The 21,533-nt window shown below is 37.3% G+C and overlaps 1 protein-coding gene across 4 annotated transcripts in view; it reads left to right on the top strand.

The window, feature by feature from the left end:
• LOC103721993 (E3 ubiquitin-protein ligase PRT6-like) overlaps window positions 1-21,533 on the top strand; it is a 33,006-nt gene continuing 11,473 nt past the window's right edge. For 2 of the 4 annotated variants that reach the window (XM_039133106.1, XM_039133105.1), the window contains exons 1-10: window positions 3-327; window positions 1,206-2,309; window positions 2,605-3,845; window positions 3,937-4,077; window positions 8,326-8,569; window positions 8,660-9,382; window positions 10,574-10,771; window positions 11,042-11,700; window positions 14,496-14,541; window positions 14,633-15,281. In XM_039133106.1, coding sequence (XP_038989034.1) covers window positions 256-327; window positions 1,206-2,309; window positions 2,605-3,845; window positions 3,937-4,077; window positions 8,326-8,569; window positions 8,660-9,382; window positions 10,574-10,771; window positions 11,042-11,700; window positions 14,496-14,541; window positions 14,633-15,281 — 5,077 coding nt within the window. In that variant the 5' untranslated portion in view covers window positions 3-255. Of the gene's footprint in view, window positions 328-1,205; window positions 2,310-2,604; window positions 3,846-3,936; window positions 4,078-8,325; window positions 8,570-8,659; window positions 9,383-10,573; window positions 10,772-11,041; window positions 11,701-14,495; window positions 14,542-14,632; window positions 15,282-21,533 lie in introns of all 4 variants that reach the window. The other 2 variants (XR_005514598.1, XM_039133107.1) reach the window with 2 other exon arrangements.

Raw genomic sequence — 21,533 nt, 5'->3', positions numbered from 1 at the left:
AGAAGGGCGCAGTGGCGGCGTGCCAAGAAAACGCAGCAGAATACCGCCTTTTTCCCGGCCGAGTACCGCCAAGGTAAACAAGGGGAAGGAATGATCTCAGATTCCCAAAACCCTAAAACAATAAAAGAAAAGTTAGGGTTTGGTAGATAGGGAGAAGCCCGCCACCCCTTTCTTTCCATCTCCTTTTTCCTCTCTCTTCCGGTCCGCAACCCTGGGGGGAGGAACTTCGAGATCGAACTACTGGAGTTGGGGGTCATGGCCGGAATGGAGGTCGATTCACCGCCGGAGCGGAATTCTCCCCCGTCGCCCCGAGATCGCATCGTCCAGGCACGACTGCATAATCTCTCTCTCTCTCTCTCTCTCTCTCTCTCTCTCTCTCTCTCTCTCTCTGTCTCTCTGTATGTGTGCGTTTGATTTTCTTCGCGCGAGGGGTTGCGGGGGTTTCGGATATTTATTGGCCGTCGAGATCCTTTCTTTCTTTTCAGCTTCCGATTTCAGCTTTTGGGTTTTAATCTGGTATTTCTTTTTTTGGTAAGGAGTCTAGTTTTCCTTTTAGCAAGAAAGGGTTGCTTCGGAATACGGTTTATAATCTTGAAAGGAATCGAGAGGTGTTCTTTTGCAAGAAAAGCTGTTAGTGTAATCATCAAATCTTCTTGCGGTAAAGGAAGAATCTTTTAATATTTTTCTCTTATGATTTGTGTACGAATTTTGCTGATCCTTTTCTATTCCTTTTGCCTTTTTGGAGAGGGAAGTCGAAGAAAAAGTTAGTAGCTTTCTTCAGACTCCCGTGAGAATTCTTTATTACGTGGAAATTTGCTGCAGAATTAATGGTAGTGCATGACACTTGGAAGCGAGTTCACTTGAAAATGCTGATAGGTTTTACTGAAAATATCCTATTCGTGTGCACTCAGACAAGGGATAATTTGAAAGCTAGGAGATCGCTCAACTCCTTGTAGCCTAAAAGGAAATGAAGCACTCCCGGAGGACAACGTTTCTTCTCTCATAACGATGAACATCTTGTGGTTCATTAATTATAGCTGATTCCAACAATGCATTACACGGCCATATTATCTTCTTTCTTTTTTTCTTCTTCAAAAATTTCTACAATTTCTTGAATTTCTGATAGCTTGTTTATTATTTCACACTGTCTGACATACATCCACATTTATTGCTTAGTGATCATAGTATTGTCTTTGAAATTTCAGAGACTTGTTCGGCAAGGGGTTCCCCTGGAGTGGCTGGAACAGTCTCAGTTGGGACTTGTAACTTTCGTGAAGGAAAACAGATCCTTTATTCCAGAGATCGTGCCTGCCATCTTACCGACCGATGTAGATGTATCCGAGCCTCGAAGATCATTTAAATCAGAGACTGGAGGAAGCTACAGCAGCATCAATGTTAAAGAATTTGGTGAGAGCATGTTGTGGTTAAAATGGCTCATGTTTGAGGGTGAACCACAGGCATCTTTGCAGGATTTGGCTCAGAAAGCTGTTGGCAAACATGCCGTGTGTGGGGCTGTTTGGGGAGAAAATGATTTGGTCTACCACTGTCGAACATGTGAGCATGATCCGACTTGTGCAATATGTGTTCCATGTTTCCAGAATGGAAATCACAAAGATCATGACTACTCCATTACGTTCGCTGGTAGCGGATGCTGTGATTGTGGAGATATTACTGCCTGGAAACGTGAAGGATTCTGTTCAAAGCATAAAGGCACAGACCAGATCCAACCTCTCCCTGAGAAGTTAGCAAATTCTGTAGGTCCCATTCTGGATGCTCTTCTAGTGTGTTGGAAGGACAAGGTTTCATTAACAGAGCATCAGAAGCGGCTCAGAAAAGGTGATCATAGTGATGTGCGTTTCAAGGTTGCAAATAAGTTAACTTATGCGATTGTTGATTTGTTGCTTGACTTTTGCAAATGTAGTGAAAGTCTTCTCAGTTTCATCTCAAGAAGAATGTTTCAGTGTATTGGTTTATTAGATGTTCTTGTGAGGGCAGAGAGGTTCTTGGACAAGGATGTTGTGAAAAAGCTTCATGAGTTGCTCTTAAAATTGCTTGGGGAACCTCTTTTCAAGTATGAGTTTGCCAAAGCTTTCACGAGATACTATCCAGTGTCTGTTAGTGAAATCATTAAAAAAAGCAGTGATTCGATGCTTGAAAATTATCCACTGCTATCAACTTTCTCTGTGCAAATATTCACAGTGCCTATTCTGACACCACGACTTGTACGTGAAGTGAATCTGCTGGGTGTACTTCTGGGATGCTTGAGAGACCTTTTTCTGTCTTGTGTTGGAGAAGATAATCGTATACAGGTAACACGTCTATGCATTTTTTTTTTCCAATGTCATTGCATCATTCCCAAATTTTTTCTGTATTTGTCATTTGAATAGCCTCACTGAAAAAGTTTTGCATGCTACTTGTCAAGGATAAACATTTACTTACGTTGCTTATGAGATTAATTAAGGACGCGATACTCTCACCCATTAGCACAACAACTTGGTCTTACTGATCTATTGATTCTTTGGGGATATTCCTGTCATTCTTCAATCACATGGTTGGTTGGATATGTAACATCATGGTGAATTTTGATCAGAAACCTTCTTGCAGGCAAATAAATGGGCAAATCTGTCTGAAACGACAATTCTTCTGGTTAAAGATACATGGTATGTTTTGAGCCATGAGGAGGTTCCCAAATACATTGCTCATGAGAGGCCTGAAATTTCCAGAACTTGGATCAAACTTTTAAGTCTTGTACAAGGCATGGATGCTCTAAAGAGAGCAACGGGTCTTCACACAGAAGAGGAAAATGAAAATCTGCCTGAACCATTTGTGTTGGGGGACTATCTTGGCCATGTCCATACTCTTTTGGTGCCAGGAACATTATCTGTTGTTGAGTCTAAGGAAATAAAAGATGTTATTGGAATACAAGGTTTGAATGACAGTGATAGTCTGCGCAATATAAAAGTGGGAGGGCTTTCTCAAGAATGCTCTACATGCAGTTTAAGCAGCGGAAACAGCAGATTGGATTTTGGATTGCAATATCATGATGTAAATACTGATATACGGAATCACTTGTCTATTCCATCTTCTGCCATATGGTTGATTTTTGAATGCCTAAAAACTCTTGAGGGATGTTGGGAACCAGAAACTGCTCCAAGGAATAATTCCTTTTCTTCTGATGCTCTTAGTGGCGGTGGTTATAGTTTCTCGACTTTGAGGAGGAAATTGTTTAGGAAAAAGAAGAGCACAAATAGTAGCAAGGTTTACAGGGCATCTGTGTATAGGGAGCGTATTGATGGAGACCAGGTGCCTACCCCTAGCAAGCATCATGAGAGGCATCGCCATCCTCTTATTCATGGTGTAACTGATAATTATTCAATGGATGTTGATGGCACCACTGACATGTATACTGAACATGCTTCTACGAGTGGATTGTCAGATGATAGTCTACTGGAGGTAGACCCTGGTACAGAATTGGAAGCATTGGGTATGTTGAGTATGGCTGATTGGCCTGATATAGTTTATGATGTCAGTTCACAGGATATATCTTTTCACATTCCTTTACATCGTTTGCTTTCGTTGCTGCTGCGAGAAGCAATGAAAACATGTTATGGTGAAACTGAAAAGCTGGAGAAGGCAATTGTGATTTCTTCACCACCTTCATCAGCACATCACCACGAATTTTTTGGGCAGGTTTTGGGTAGTTTACAGCCTTATGGATTTTCTGCTTTTGTGATGGAGCATCCACTAAGGTTAAGGGTATTTTGTGCTCAAGTGCGTGCAGGCATGTGGCATAAAAATGGTGATGCTGCCATATTAAGTTCTGAGTGGTATCGTTCTGTCCACTGGTGAGTCTATAATGCAAATTTTTGAATTTACAAATAGAAGAAGATCCTTAGTAAATTAATCCGAGGTTTTCACTTTTCCTTTCCTCTCTAGGCTTGAACAAGGGCAAGAATCTGATCTTTTTTTGTTGCAATGCTGTGCTGCATTAGCTCCTCCAGAGTTGTTTGTCAGGAGGATTCAAGAAAGATTTGGTTTATCAAATTACACATCTCTGAATCTTGCAGAACATAATGAGTAAGTATCTAATTTCTCCATGTAGGCATATTGCCATGCCAAATGTGCATTTAATCTCTTCATGTTTACTTCATGCATGCACACCAAAAATTTGTGATAATGCCCTGTAGCATATTCTTTGTTAGTGGAAGAGAAAAGGTAAGCAAATAATGAAGCATCTGCTGCCAGTTTCATGTTGCCACAAATTTGTAGAATTACGGTGTTCTGATATTCTGGTATAATAACTTGTTCGATTTTCATATGAAGCTTTGCTTGCAGATGTCGTTTAGCTGTTTAAACTTCCCATAAGACAGTGACATACTTGAATTAGTAGAGAAAGTATATCTTAAAATTTTTATTCTTGTGAACTATGCCACCGGACACCACACCTTTTGTTTTTATATTTTGATGTTTGTGAAGATCTAGCACTCATTTTTTAAAATATTGTTCTTCCATGGTGCTCACGAAAATATTGCTGCATCAGAATCTGTCGTTGTATGTTTTCTGTTGTTCTTACAACCAGTCAAATTTGCATCCTTTTCTCTTCCCTGGTAAAGCTGTTAGAAAAGGTTTAGTAACGGGAAGCATTGCAAAATCTCAAAACATGGCTTGGTCGTTACTTCCGATTGTTGGTTTAATCAACTTGTTAAAAGCGAGGAGTGTGCATAACTCAAACTCAACTCAACTAAACCTTAATCCCAAACTAGTTGGGGCTGGCTACATGAATCCCTCTCCTCCATTCCACTCTGTCTAGAGCCACATGTTCTAAAATATGTGGAGTGTGCATCCTTTAGAGAATTCTATGCATTTCTTAATTGAAAACGATGCATACATTTGAGACTACTTTCTTGACTTTCGCCCAGAACTGGCAGGGTAGAATCTGTATAGACATTCTTGTCAGTGAAATAATGCTTGCTGTTTACGTCATTGTTTACATCAGGGAATACATGGAGTATACTTCTCCAGATTAAAAAAAAACATAAATATCGAGTTTTGGTGTTGTGGATCGATCATTAAGTAGTGAAAATTGAAGAGAAGCATCATGTGTCAAACTGGATTTTGGCTTATTCAACAATAATTGGGGAAAAATGCAGCTATTTTTCCATTTAGTCTGTCCTTGTTTGAATTAAGGTCTCCCTTCTGTATCTTAAGGTTTCACTGCATTTTCAGTTATCATGTGTTAGTGATTGAGTTCAGAATGAAGTCAAAAAAATTTAACTTCCTCAAAGTAGAGCAGATTGGGTCTACTCTTGATTTTTCCTGTATCGTGCAACTCAGCTGTGAGTTTACAGATAGTAGAACGTATCCCTGAATTTAACTACTAGCCGCCTAGGCATTTTTGTTTTCACAAGGTGTTGGTTTTGACTGCTTTAAACTTTATGTTGCATCTTTTCTCTTTTCTTTTTCTTTCTTTTTTTTTTGTTGGGGGGGAGGGGTGGTGGAGAATGAGCAAGTACCTTGACAGTGGTTCCCAGGGAATGAAAATAACAATGATGCAGATGCTGACTCAGGCTTTACAATATTGATTTCTTCCTTCTCTCAATTTATCTCTACCTTCATTTGCAGTTTGAGGAAATTCTAACATGTGGGAACTGGGAACTAGCTTCTTAACTGTTTGATAAGTGATTATGGTAGTAGCACAGTAACATGATTCTGTCATTGAGGAAAAATCTACCATACTTGTATCCATGTCATCTAAACTTTGCTTACAGCCTCACACCATATACCTATTTTAAGAATCTGAGCAAGTCAAGAACTTAATGCAGATGAATGGCAGGATATGGGCAAAAGGACTGACATAGTTAATATGAGTGAAGTTTTCACAAACAATAGGTAAGAGGTTTCCAGTTGAGGAAACCTCGTATGATTGTAGCCCAAGTAGTGAATTCCTGTGGAGATAAGAGAGTGAATAAGTTTGGCATGGGTGAACTGATTAGAAGTCAGTGCAGAGCAAGAGTTTAAAAAAAACTAGTATCAAGCGCCACAGCAAGTGTAGTCAGTAAATAATATGACATCTCAATGATGGGTGCTATAGTATATTTGATTTGAGCATACGAGTCAAATTACAAAGGATAAAATAATTAATAACAGAGGGAACTAATGAATTCAGAAAAAAAAACACAGAGAATCCAAAATAGTTAAATTTGCTATCATGTGCCCTACTAGCCAAGGTAGGTAAAGTTATGTTGGGTCTACGGAGCGATGTATGGCGATGGCTTGAGAGAGTTGAAGTATTTTATATGACCGGCTGTTGATAGATGTGTTGAAATTGTACTGGCCGTGGCTAATACAAGTTAAACATATTTTCTCACAATTACTGCTTGGCATTGGATTCCTTGGCACAAAGCCACAAAGGAAGATGAAGTTCGAACGAAATCATTTTGTTGGGCAGTCATGAGGTCTTTTGAAGAACATCAATTAGGGGGGCAAAAGCTTTAGGATAACCTTGAGGTTTGATGAAAAAAACAGTATTAAAGATGCTGGCATGATCTATTTTTCACCTTCAAAAACTTACAATTATTATTAGTAGTAAAACGGCAATATGGATTTTTTTTTTTTTTTTTGGGGGGGGGGGGGGGGGAGGGGGTGGTATGGGTTCAGCCTGATCAAATTATACTGTCCTTTTATTTTTTCGGTTCTTTGTAATTAATAATGGTAGTGGTCCTGCGATATGAAATGGTGTTTGAGAATGGGTCTGGGGGTGACAGAGAGGTATAGGTTGGCATATCTACTTTGTTGTTATTTTCTTTCCCCTACTCTTTGTAATTATTATTATTAATCTACAATATGTAATTACTGGTGCATACAGGAGTAAGGGAGGTTTATAGGTTAGGAAAATCTAGCTTCCCAGGATTGAGCTAGACATAACTTCTAACATCTCTTCTCGTCTCTTTTTCTTTGCTGATGACATTAAACTTGCAACTTTGTAACTTAGCTGGATTGAAGTTCAAGGTTGTTTTTTCACTGATATATTTTCCACTTTTTGATGTGATAAGGTGGGGGGGGGGGGAGGGGACATCACTGTGGTTGAAGAGAGTTGTCTGCTTTCTTTTTGAATTGAGAGTCTCCTATATGGTTTATGTAGTTATAAACTGGCGCACTACCAGCAGTTCACTGAGGGATAAAGAACACCTAGAATACTATCTTGTTAATTACTGTCCTTGAGAAATGTTGGAGACCTCATGCTCTACTTATTTGCTGCAGAACATTATTATTTATTCTAGCTTCATTTAATGTGGTCCATGCTTGGGATCATGATTTATGAACAGAGGACTGGATAAGAAACCTGAATATACTGGAAGATGGGGTGGGTCAATAATGCAGGTAAAGAATAATGTCAGTTACTACAGGTTCGCCATGGTGTATTGCAAAATTGAGTCAAATGCAGGTGATGTTACCCAAGGAAATTGATCATTTTTTTCCTGCAGCTATAACTTGATGAAGCCTTTTGCCCTTTATAGTAAAACTTATTTCAAAGTAGCTTTCTTCCAACCTTACTTGAAAAGCACAGTGTTTTACTAGTCTAATTTGATTTGAAATTTTCTTCTTTAGATGGAAAATTTAGTAGAAATATCGTTAACTGGCTGTCTTGAATCTTTGAGGGCATGAAATATGCAATCTTCTCGTGGCTATGGTAAAATTTTCATCAGTTCATAACAAGTGCTTATAACAACTCCATTATGTGAATTCAACTCATTTTTTTTAACTATCATTTTCCCTGTATGTCAATAGCTTGAACTTAAATTCTACCTTCTAGAAATTTGTCCATTATCTTTACCTGTTATTTTTTGTTTGGCTGAAGTTCCTTACTAGATTCAAATATGTTAGAATGGAACATTGTGTGCCAAAACTTTTACATTGAAAGCTTTTAGTATGTAAGAGATGTATATCATTGGGAATAGTTTTAGAAACCATGGTTTCTTGCACATTTTGTGCCTTATTATGGTAGAATAATTTTTGCTGCATTTATCGGAGAAACAGATTATCATCTATTTCTCTCCTAGATTTTTGCATATTCGCATTTAATAGTAGTAAGTGCTACTCTTGGCACGTGGACAGAGCAGCAGAACTTGTGTGAAGATTGCACTTCCTAGGGCATGTGTAATTACTTTCTAAAAACTTTGATCTATAGTACAGAACCTTCATATCTGCATTTTGTTTGACGCTTTTGTAAACCAGTTATACTAGAGCCCCCCCCCCCCCCCAAAAAAAAAACATGTTCTAAACAGATCTTTCAGTCAAATGCCTCAAGGAAAACATTATTTTCAGGTATGAGCCAGTTCTGGTGCAGGAAATGCTCACTTTCATCATACAAATAGTCAAAGAACGACGTTTTTCTGGACTTTCTCTAGTTGAAAATTTGAAGAGAGAGTTGGTCTATAAGCTAGCTACCAGAGATGCAACTCATAGCCAGCTGGTAAAAGCTCTTCCTCGCGATCTTTCAAAGAGTAACCAGCTTCAAAATGTTGTCGATATGCTTGCGGTGTATTCGAATCCATCTGGCATGAAGCAGGTTCTGCTCTATGTTGTAATATATGTTTCTCCTTTCGAAAATTTTGGCCTGTGATCAGTTAAGGTAAACTGATATCTTCCTGCATTTCAGGGTAAATATTCTCTTTGTAATTCTTACTGGAAAGAATTGGATCTGTATCATCCCCGCTGGAATTATAGGGATTTGCAAGTTGCAGAGGAGAGATATTTTCAGTTCTGCCAAGTTTCTGCACTTGATGTTCAGCTTCCTCGATGGACTGCCGTCTTTGAACCCTTGACTACCATTTCTAGAATCGCTACATCAAAAGCAGTTCTTGAAATTGTCCGTGCGGTTCTATTTTATGCTGTTTCGACAGTGTCTCGTACTCCTGACTCTGTTCTCATAACAGCATTGCACTTACTTTCTTTAGCATTAGATATTTGTGATTCACAGACTCGTGATAATCAGTCTTGCATGAGCTGTTCAGAAGATTCTTTTCCTATACTGACTTATGCTAGTGAAGAGTTTGATATGAGTGCCTCTAGTGAGTCCATGTTCTGGAAGAACCAAAGCTTGCTGTCACTGCTAGTTTCATTAATGAGGAAGCATAAGGAAGAAAGTGACAACAGTTTTTCTAAGACAAGGCAGTGTAACATTTTTTCTCTGATTGAGAATTTATTGAAGAGGTTTGCTCAGCTGAGTACTGATTGCATGGGTGTTCTGAAGCAACTGGCGCCAGATGTGGTCTATCGAATGCTTCAGCAGTTTCCTGATTCTACCGTTCAGAGTTCCGCACCATCTTCTGATGCTGAGGAGCGTAGGGCAAAAGCACGAGAGCATCAGGCTGCCATAATGGTAAGATTTTGTAGCTTTTTGTTTTTTGTGTGATCAAATCTAGATTATTTTTTTGACTAACTATTTTAAAGTTTAACCTATGTATTCATTTTGAACCTTCAAGCTTGATTAATCCTTCATTTTTTTTAAAAAAAAGATTCTGTGCCATAGCTGCGCAAAATTACATGGACGTGTGTGATGACTTATCAACTTGATATATTTGAGCCGTGTGCTCCCTAACAGCCTTTCAAAGTTATGTGTGTGGTGAATTCAGCATGTGGTTTCTTGCGCTTATCATTTGCAAGATTGTTTCCTTGGGGCATTTGAAGTTAAAGTCCCTGAAGATGAAAGACGTGAGAAAGATGATTTAGGTGATTGAGGAAAATTGATTTTATGTTTATTCACACTCTCAAAGAAAGAAAATATATGCATGTAGAGTTGTTGACCTGCACATGTAGTTTCTGTCAGCTAGATATATTCCCTTTGAGAAGCTTTTCATGAGATACGTGATATTCACCCTTACCAGAGTTTGTAAATTGTCAAATTCCATGTTATAGCCTACTGTTCTCAAATCTTTAAACCAGGAAAAAATATAAAGATCTTTCTCAGGTAATCAATCTAGAGGAATCGTATAGACTTCATCTTTTGATTTTCAAGTTGCCCCAGCATCGGATTACACTTTTTCAAACTTCATTGGCACAATAAGTACTGTACTCTCTTGGTCATCGAATTATTTTCGAAACAATTCTCTATGCTGTTATAGAGAAACGAGTGTTTTTGACTCCTTTATGCACAATTACAATATGTTATCACCTTTCATGTGGCGTGTGATGATATTACTAAACAATCTATATAAATGACCATTATAATATATAATAGACCAATATCTCTAAAGGATTTATTTGGCATTTGGTTTGATTGGTCATGGGGCTATTCATGAATATCAAATGTATGAAAAATAAGGCTTGATGTTTGTTTGATCCATATATGCCAGATAGCCATGCAGTAAATATTGCATGTAATATTAACGGGCTGTGGGCATGTTTAGAAGCAGCTCTTTTTCGTTTTGAGGAAATTGATCCTATTTGAACTTGTTGTTCTTACAAATATTGTGATTTTTGGAAAATTTGTGATGTGCTTACAGATATTGTAATTTCAAGAAAACTTTGTTTATTTTTGTGTAACTTGTCTTGTTCATTGGGTACATTGTAGGCAAAAATGAGAGCGGAACAATCAAGATTTATCGCCAGCCTTAAGTCCATGACTAATGATGAACCACATGTTCCGATATCCAAGCAAGAAGTATCAAACCCAGAAGTTGATCATGTCCCCGAGGAATCAGCACCTATTTGTGCTCTTTGCCATGATCCAGATTCCCAGAGTCCGTTGTGCTTCCTGATTCTTCTCCAGGTAACAATATGTTTCTGATAATTTACTTTAGAATGTTGGGCATTCTTCAGATTATATCATAGTGAAATACTTTTGTATCTCATATTCAGTAAATTGTCAAAAAGAATTGCTCGCTAGAGTGCTTGCAGATGCATACCGATCACTAGGTCTTCTCATGATTTTCACTTTTTACTGTCAGCGGATACTTGTATGCCATCAAGAAATTACTGGTTTTCATTGTTGTTTTCCACTATTGACTGTACTTTCATTTTCTCACTTTATTGAAATTAGAAATCTCGGCTTACAACTTTTGTTGAGAGAGGTCCACCATCATGGGAAGATGGAGGCCAGTCAGATAAGGAGATACAAGCAATTGGAAAAGAAGGGCTTGTTAATGCATCTAGTGGTGACTCAAGCAATCCAGCGCAATTAGTTCAGGTTGCGGGCCTTGATTTTTCCGTTGATATAGAACCTGCAGAAGGTGATGCATTTCTATACTTTTGTAAAGAACGGCTTCCTGATATTAGAAATCAACTGCCTGCTGTATCATGTGATACTGGCACAGACACATTGTCTCTGGAGATGATAGAGGATGAAATCTATCAGTCTATTATAGGGGATATACATAGGATTGAATCCCATTCAGAGGCACCGGATGGTAAACAGACATGTTCTACTTTTCATATTCCAGTAGTTTCAAAGAAAAGCAGAAACATAGGGTCTTCTGTGCTTGGAGAGTGCATTGCATATTTGACAAAAGAAACTTCAAGACATCACTCTTCCATTAGTAATTTGCAACATCTTGCAAATTCATCATCAAAGCCTACTTCTTCAACTGCCAAAATCAATAGATTTGGTCCGAGCAATTGTGATGGGATTCATCTTTCTTCTTGTGGGCATGCTGTGCATCAGGAGTGTCATGATCGATATCTGTCATCCTTGAAACAACGGTATGCTGTGTAAACTGGAACTTGGAATATATTCATTTGTTTACAGAAGTTTCATTTTTTTTAATGATGCATTTAACTGTTGAGCTTGTTTGAATAATTAGAATTTGTTTATAGAGTTCCTTTTATTTGATGTTTGATATCCTGCTTGTAGAAGGAAATGAAGAATGACCATGTGATAAAGTTGCCCTAATGTGTGTCATGGGTATGTTGCACTCTTTGAGAAGACAACTGAAGCTCATCTCATAATACCATGAATTTCTTGAACAGTTGCAATTTTGGACATCAAGTTTTCCTTTTTCCATAGATGATTTGAGACAAATCTGCTATAGGATATTGTGAGCACCTTATGTGGCTTCACTCCTCCATTCAAAAGAATATTAATGTTGCCTAATTGCCTCTTCACTTTCTTTACCACATCAGTTCCAATGCTTATGATTTTATCCCCTGTTAGTAGTATACCAACATGCGCTTTGTTAGAATTTCCTTGATGTTCTGACCAAGTCACAATAACATTTTTTTCTTCCCTATAGATTTTGAATGTGGATGTTCGCTACAACCATGTCTCATGAGAAACTTAACTTGCCTGGTTGCATAGGAATTAAGAACTTAAAAAGATCCTTATTTTTTTGCAATACAGTCAAGTGTGACATTTGGCAATTAACATCCCTATCTAAGTGTGGCTTTGTGGATTTTGGTGATCTACCAAAATTTGAATGTCCTATGATCATCTTTCAACCTGGAATACCATTGATTCTAGGTGGCCTACAGCCCTCCCTTTTCTTAAAAAAAAAACCCCTGGAATACTGTTGACAAAATGGTGCCGAATTCCTAGTTAAGACAATTTTGAGCAAGATTGGTCTTGTTATGAAAGGTAAAGACTTGCTGTTGGGTGTGGAGATGTGACTTGTTATGTATATTTATCTCATGCATCAGGAAGGTCAAACTTCTAAAGTTTCTCCAGATTTAAGGAGAAAAATAGGGAGAAATAGTATTTGTAGGTAATATATTCCTGTATTTAGCAAAGTATTTTTGCTTAAAATGGTGATGTTTCTTTTTCTTTTTCCTTCTTTTTTCATTTTTTCCCTTTTTTTGGGAGGGGGGGGGGGGGGGGGGAGGGCATGGAAAGTGAAATTTTGAAGTTTTGGCAAAAATTGAAACTAAAACTGGAATCTGCTGTTTTTTGTTGGAAAAGAGTCAAACTCAGGGTCAGAACAAAATTGAGTTAATGGACGAAATATATTGATATAGACAATTTATGATAATTTAACGTAGATATTTTAAATTTATTCTGGCTTGGTATCCACCTAAGCACTGGGGTAGCCTAGCTGCCTGTTTACCATATGCCTCTTCAAAATTATAAACATTTAAAAATAAGAAAATAGGTCTAAAACAATTGATTTATCTATATTTTAGTGGATACCAAATTGATCACAGGAGGAAAAGGATAATTCAGAGTAATTCATGAAATTCATGCATCACTGAAGTTTTTGCATAATTATACTGTACAAGAATAATTTAAAGGATTATTCTGCCAGATAAAAAAGTGCAAGTAGTTTGCTTAGTTACTGTTTACTAAGATAACATCATGAATGTTGCAATAAAACGATCTTTATTCCACCAATTCAAGTTGTGCTAATCATGCTTCATTTCTACCTATTATGAGCCATATAGTCATTCATAGTGTTCTCCTCTAGAAGGGCAGCCCAATGCACAAGACTCCTGCCATTGTAGGGGGTTTGGGGACAGTCAGATATATGCAGCCTTAGCTCCGTGTGAGGAGAGGCTGTTTCCGTCATAATGTTCTTCTCAAACTTCTTTTATTCTTTGCTCACCATTTCTGTTCTTCTCTCTTAAGTGAAAGTAAAGTCCCTGTTTTTGGATGCCACCCTTAACCAAGCAAATGTTGTTTTCAATTTACGCACCTGTACCATCCCAATCTCTATCTTGCTACTTTCTATTGGTGCAAATGCTAGGCTCTTTTGCAGTTCTTGTACCTCAGCATCCCCAATCCTGTATTGCTCAATATCAAACCTTACAAGGTTGCTTGAGTCTTCTGGTTGTTTGATAAGTTGTTCCATGAAGTTGTACTGACAGAATCTTACAGCAGTTGTAATCTGTGTCTGCTCCAGTTTATATGTTGCACCGTAGGTGTTCTGAACTTCTGATCTTTATCTGTGTACTACTGTCTAATTGTATACAAATATTAGATATAATCATGCAGGATGTCTTGTGGCCATACAAATAGGCCTGACACTTACCTGCACACAGACATGGCAACTGCATATTGTGTGCTATCTTTTGTTCAACTAATAAAAAATGAAAAAAATACTTTAAAAAGAAGTTTTTGGAGAATAAAAACAGCGTGTACAGGATAGAAGTCAAAAGCAATGTGTGATGAGATCAGATACCAGCATTAAAACAGAAGCTGTCATCTTGATTAAAACATTGGGACTTCTGTGAAGAAGGCCAGGTTTTAGATCTACAAGTATGGCGATTTCAGTTATTTTGGTTATTAGCTGATGAAAGTATTAATCAAATTATTCTGACAAAGTATTCTGGTATGGAGACAAGGATCCAAATCCTATGATTAGCGTGCAAGGATTAAACTTACAAGACGTGCTCGTATTTCAGCTTTTGTTGGGCAAAATAGTACTGAATGACAATTGATCTTATCACACTTTATAATTATATTTCATTTTCATTTGATAGGATTAGTGAAATTTTGTTGTTGATAGTTGACTATTGCTTCTCTTTTCCTTGAAAAGAAAATCGTTGATAACTTTTGTTTTCCTTAGACGTAGGCTTGGTTTTGAGGGAGCACACATTGCCGACCCAGATCCGGTAGGGTTTATTTCCGTTATAATATTTTGTTGCAATCAATTTTCCATGACTCATTATCTTACCTTTTCCCTAAAAACTTGGCTTTTTCCAGGGAGAGTTACTTTGTCCAGTATGTCGCAGATTTGCAAATTCTATCCTCCCGGCATTTCCTTCTACTTCTAATAAAGCTTGGAGGAAGACAGCATCATCAATCAATAGTGCGACACAGACTAATTTATCGTCAATATCATCAGGTTTGGCTGGTGGCGTTTTACGCCTTCCCGTTGCATTATCCATTCTTGAAAGCACAGCAAAAATGGTTGGACAAAACAGATTCCTAAAAGCCTACTCTGGAAAGCCGAGGGAAACCATAGAACCAGCTCTGGAGCCTGCACTTCAAAAATTGTTTATGCTGTATTTTCCTTGCAGTTATGGTAGCTTGTCAGCATCTGGCTGGCTCAGTCATTCTCTGATTCTCTGGGACACGCTCAAGTACTCTATTATGTCTACAGAAATTGCTGCTCGTGGGAGACTGAACATGTATTCTGCTGGTTCAGACTCTTGCCTTGAATCTTTATATGGTGAACTCCGTTCTTCTAGTGGATTCATATTGTCATTCCTACTTGATGTTGCTCAATCTGCTCGCAGTTCAAATTGTCTTGAAGTGCTACTGAGGTTCAGAGGCATTCAACTTCTATCAGGGTCAATTTGTTTTGCTGTATCAGGGGATAGCAATTTGTCAAATGCTGATGAGCCAAGAGGTAACGCTTTAAATGTTCTCTTCCGGACCTTTAATGGTGTCTTGTGAATATCAGCCATGCTATAAGTTGCATATGAATGGCATTAGCATTCAAAGCTGTTGAAAATTTCTGTTTTATTAAAACAAATGGGAAAAGGTAAACATTGTATGTGTTTTGGCTGTTGATGTTTATTTAGTAGCAGACAACGAACTCAAGTTCCTCTTGCAAGGTTTTTTCTTTCTTTTTTTTTTTGTGTTTGTGCATGTGTGCTTATTTTGGTTATCATAATGGTGCAGGGTAGCAATGTCATTTAGAAAAAAAATCCAACTGCCTTGTGGTTCATGTGGTGCTCTGTTTGCATCTTTTTTCTAAAGTTTGCTGCTCAGTAGCTTGCTTATGATTATGCTCTACTTGATGTCCTCATGTTGCAACTAGGAAATGTAAGAAATTGCCGTGATGATCTACTGTGTTTATGCACTTGTTGAAGGAAGTTCTGTTCTAGCAGATAGGATAGGTATATTAGTTATGATGGATGGTATTGTTGAGAAGGAAGAGTTTTGTGAGACTGGGCCGCAGCACCTCATTGTGAGCAGAATCATCTTTTTTTTTCTACTAACAAATAACTTATTCACTTTTTGGCTTTTAAATGGTATCCTTTTCAAGCACATTCGTTTTATATCATTAAATTTGTGTAATAGATGGCAATTGCTGATCTGATTTGGGAGTATTGTTTGATGTTTACCTACATGGGCTGTTTCTTTGAGTGTTGATTTTAAGATAAGAAATAATCAGAATCCCTATCTTTTTGAAATTAGGATGAAATTACGGTGTACTTGTCGGTTTTTTTTGGGGGGGTTGGGGGTTGGGGGGTAATGGTATATTTCTCATGAAGCTTGTTTGGATTAGATGCATGAAGAAAGACAAAGTGATGGATGAAACATTATGAACAAGTTATCTCTGGTCAGCATCGGCAAGGGGGAGATTTTCTTATTGGAATTTGGAGTAGAAATTGCCATCTATTTAATTATAATTTAGAATATGAACCGAAATAAGCATTTAATAGCATGGCGTATTTTATGCACCCATTAATTACTTTTCTTTCCTTGAAGTTTGGACTATGACAAGGTGGACTGTCAAGTTAAGAAGGATTAAAAGGAAATTAAAGATAAGGGGTGGTGAATTAGGGATCCATTTAGGGATACGGTTTATCATGAACAAGGGGGAAAGAAAAAGAGAAGGTTGTTTGGTCCTAGCACAAAATGGAATATGAATTTCACTACTTAGGTAAATGCTTCTTGAGGTTAGACTATAAGGGGGTGAAGAGAGAGCTTTATAGAGTAGCCATGCTAGAATTAGTTATTACATGGGTATTTGGGGTTATTTTTCTAGTATAGGATCTTCAATGTGGATAGGGGTCTTCTGATGGCTGGTCATTTTTGATCTTGGGATTGAGCTCTGTTGCCCAGTAGATACAACCCAAGAGGGGGGGTGAATTGGGTCTTTTAAAACTTTTATGCTACTTCTAAAACTTTTTGATTAACTATGCTAAGTTGTATAGATGCACAGTGAAAGTTAAACTTAGCAAGGGTTTGATGTATAGACTTCGACTTGATTAAATATGCTTGCAACTAAAGGATGTGCGGATAAGAATTAAGCAAGCAATTTATCTAAGTAAGTAAGTGTGTTAGTTAGACAATAACTAGAGGCATTACAAACACAAAGGACATATAGTGGTTCGGTGCACCCCAGCACCTACATCCACTCCCCAAGACCTCTTGGGAATTTCACTATAATCCTACCGATTACAGCCGGTTGTTTTACAAGCTCACAACCCAACTTGTTGTTTTACGAGCGCATAACGAACTCGGTCGGTTTTCCCAGGCTCACCGACTAGAACCAACCCCGATTGTTTTTTCCGGGCTCACAATCAAACCCTTACACGTTGGTTTTACCCTCGGCTCACCAACAAACCTATCACCGTTGGTTTTTCCCTTTGGCTCACCAACAAACCTTAACACCGTTGGTTTTTCTTTGGCTCACCAACAACCCTTAACACCGTTGGTTTTTCCCTTTGGCTCACCAACAAACCTTAACACCGTTGGTTTTTCTTTGGCTCACCAACAAACCTTAACCCCTTGATTCAATCCCTTGATTGAATCAAGTTACAAGATATTAAAACAAAGTATAAAACAAAACAAAGCTTCTTAAACAAGCAAATATGACAATATAAACAAATAGAGTAAAGAGAAGCCCTCAAACGAGTTTTGAAGATGGAGGAGCTCGGCTTCTTCTTTACTTGATCCTCCTCTGATTTGGCATGAAGTAGAGGATCCCCGAGGCAGCACACGGATGGAGAGGAAGCTTTCGGATTCACTTGGATGCTCTTCTTCTCTCTATTTCGTTTTGGATGGCCCTTTTGTGCTTGTGGGAGATTTTCTTTGTAATCTCTTTGAGATCTCTTTCCTAGATGATCTCTCCCACTTCCATGAGTTCTCCCCTAGCTCTCTTCTTGTTTTTATAGCTTTAGATGGCGTGGAAACAAGAATATAGCCGTTAGAGACAAGAAAAAGAGCCGTTGGACACAGTCTGCATTTCCTGACAATGTTACCGTTGGGATCGGAGTCGACTCGCGCGATCAGGAGTCGACTCGCCTGTTGCAGGAGTCGGCTCGTGCTTTACTGGAGACGACTCGGCCACTGTTCCAAATTTGAATTAAAGTGCATGCCTTGACTGGGAGTCGACTCGGCTTAACCTGGAGTCGACTCGCCAACTTCTGGAGCTGACCTGGCAATTTCGGAGTCGGCTCATCCACTGAAGTCCGTGGATCCAATTTTGAATTTTGTCCTCTCGAGTCGACTCGACTGTCCTGGGAGTCGACTCGAATCTCAGAGCCCGAACTCCCGATCCTCTGTCTTTTGGCTCGTCCAGTCTTGGAGTCGACTCGAACTTCCTTGGAGTCGATTCGGCTCTCAGTTTGCGAAACACAGCCTTCTGCCATCTTGGTGTAGCGCTGCCTTGGAGTCGACTCGAGCTGTCTGGGAGTCGACTCGAATCTCAGAGGCAGTAACTTGGTTTTCTGTCTGTTGATGGTCGCGGAGTCTCGGAGTCGACTCGTGCAATGCGGGAGTTGACTCGAATCTCAGAGTCCCAAAAATGCTCTCTGACTTTTTCTTTGTGTTCCGCTGAGAGTCGACTCTTGCTTTCTTTGGAGTCGACCTACCAACCATCGGAGTCGACTCGCGTTCCACTGGAGTCGACTCGAATCTCAGACCCGAAAACTGCTCTCTGACTTTTCTGCCTGTGACTCCTAGGAGTCGACTCACACTTCTCCGGAGTCGACTCATACTTCTCCGGAGTTGACTCGAATTCCACTGGAGTCGACTCGAAGACTGTTCTTTTGAATTTTTCTTTTGATTTTACTCCTCCAATTTGAATCCTTTGAACTTTAAACTTGGGCCAATAAATTGTAGCTTTCTTCCAACTTGAGAGCTTTGGAGGCCTTCTTGTGTTCTTCCAACTTGCTATGTTCCTTGCAAAATAAATATCTTTCTCCTTGCAACATAAACATTAGTATCTATACTTCAAGGTTTTGTGATCATCAAAATCAATCTATGAATCAATCTTTGGGTCATCAATCTCCCCCTTTTTGATGATGACAAAACTTGGAGTATATGCAATATAAAAGATATTGTTTTCTAGAAGTAATACATAGCTAAGTTGCATGAAGTAGAAGACATGTATATTTAAAACATACTTCATGATAATGCTTTTAGATTTAATCAGCTTAACACAATCAACATAATGATTTGTATTCAATTCAAAGTAATAAAGCATTCTGAGGTATATAGCATATACTTAGATATTTCTCCCCCTTTTTGACAACATCAAAAAGATAGTGAAACATTAAGCACAAAGATCAGAGCAGAACACATCGAGTGTGAATTCAAGAGGTTTTCTAATTTGATACCACAGATAGTTTTCTAATCAAGTGTAGGTGGAATCTTCCTTAGGTTAATTCAAGAAGTACTACAAATGATATTCAAGGAAAAACATGAGTGGAAATCTAACCTCTCTTCACTGAGTATGAAAGCTTGTTCATTTAAGACCTTTTGCCCAATCTATTAAGTATTTTATCAACCATGAGAGCAATTTAATTAATTTTCTTAATGACTTCAAAGTTCTTTTATGATAATAGGAGCATTGGGGCACAAATATCAAAATATACATTCATGCAATTTTTGATACATCTTAGAGCTCTTTTAAAGACTTTCTTTTATTTCTTTAGAAAATAAGCACAATTTGATACATAAAATAATGAATTTGCACAAAATTGAAGTTCCAAAAAGCAAGCCAATTAGAGCTCATTAGTGAAGTTCCAAAAATAGATTTTCTAAGAGATACTCAAGAAAATTTAACACATTATTCTCCCCCTTTTTCATTAAATTAGAGGCTCTTAAGATTTGCAATTTGGTTCAAGAGTGATGCATGAGATATACTAACCAAATAACACGCCTCAGGGTGTATCATACAGATTTTCAGATTTAAATTTCAGATGATACATATTGGAGAGTATTAGAATCACTTTTCATTTAGTGTTCTTTCTCTCTCCTTTAGTTATAGATTTATGCGATTAAGTTCCATAAGACCTCTCCTTCTGAAATTTTCTTTCTCTCCCTCAATTGATTATTCCATTTAAGAGTTTAGAATCCTAAGATAATGTTCAATAAGATTGTCAATCTCAAAAATATATTTCAGCTTATTTTCATAAGACTCAAGGTTTGAGATAAGACAACCTTTATAGAACTCATCTCAAGGAAATTAAAGCATGTCTTGCAATATAAGGAGGTTCATCAAAATCAATCCATAAAATTCAAAGTATGCATCAAAATAAAGTGTCTTTGGGATAGGATACTGAATATCTAAAGCTCCTCCTCAAAAGATGCATTCTTCTTTAATCATTTTAAATTGTTGAATTTCAGATTTTAGTGATAAACGTGAATAACACTGAAATTCTGTAATATCGAGAATGTAGAGTAATCTAGTATTATTCCAAAATTTGTAGTAATTACTCTTTCTAATCCTTTACGAACAAGTTATGCTTTCTCTTAATCTTAGAGAAAATGTATAGAAATATTAATCAGAAAATGATTCATTTGAAGCTCAATTTCTTTCAAAAGCATTTACATTTTCTTTCTTTTAGAGTCATTTGAGTGAACTGAAATATTTCTACTTTTAAGATCATTCACTCTATTGATGGAAGTCTTTAATAATGTAGGAGAGAAAAACATATAGATGATCATTGAAGTATATCTATTTATAGAACTCAATTTCTTAATTATAGTTTTTCTGCAATGGATACATGAAGCATAATAAATCTTTTTAATATCAAAATAAACTCATATATTTAAAAATATTTGTTTGCAATTAAGATCATTGAAAGACACATCATTTAGACCAATATTAGTATACTTTGAAGATAAGAAATGATATGTTTCGGATGCGTATCGGAGCAATCAACCAAGGCATCAAAATTAATTCTGTTTTTCTTAAATTAAGATTTTATTTAGAAATCATATTGAGTTTAAGCTTTTATACAAAATCAGATTCTGAATTTCATAAAGATTTTCAATAGAGGCTTTTAAAGTCATAATTTGAGATATGGATCTTCCACATTGTAGCTCATTTTAAATCATTATGATTGAAGACACATATTTCACACATATAAGAGGATATTCAGAATATTTGTATTTATGTTTAGCACATTATATACCAAGGTTTGAAGGATAGAACAAACTCAATTCATTTTGCCTAAATAGAAATATCCTTCTCTTCTCCTTTTTACAAATTTATTCACCTTTCAGATTTTAACGATGATTGTGAATGACAAATCTGAAATTTTTTTTTAACAATACAAAAAAAATTTATATAGTATTCCAAATATTCAATCAAATTATTCAAGTATGAAACATTACAAAATATTGAGAACCCATAAATCAAGACATCATACCATATGCAAAATATACCATGTGTTAAGTCATGCATTAAAATACTAAGAACAAGAATGTCAAGGATCAAAATCAATTCTTTTCAAATAAACTCCCCCTATTTAAATATAATCTTGCAATGATTTCATCCTTAAAGTGTGTTTTCAAGTGATTAAAAATTTGACTTAATTCTACTTTCATTTACTTTGTTTTTCATTTATAACTTTCTTATGCTCTATGCTCTATTTGCTCCCTATCCGGTGGAGTTGGGAAGGGGCACGAGGTACTA

Source organism: Phoenix dactylifera, chromosome 13 (genome assembly GCF_009389715.1).
Source record: "Phoenix dactylifera cultivar Barhee BC4 chromosome 13, palm_55x_up_171113_PBpolish2nd_filt_p, whole genome shotgun sequence".
Taxonomy (NCBI): Eukaryota; Viridiplantae; Streptophyta; class Magnoliopsida; order Arecales; family Arecaceae; genus Phoenix; species Phoenix dactylifera.
Note: the sequence above shows the minus strand (reverse complement) of the source record. Positions and strands in the feature narration are given on the sequence as shown.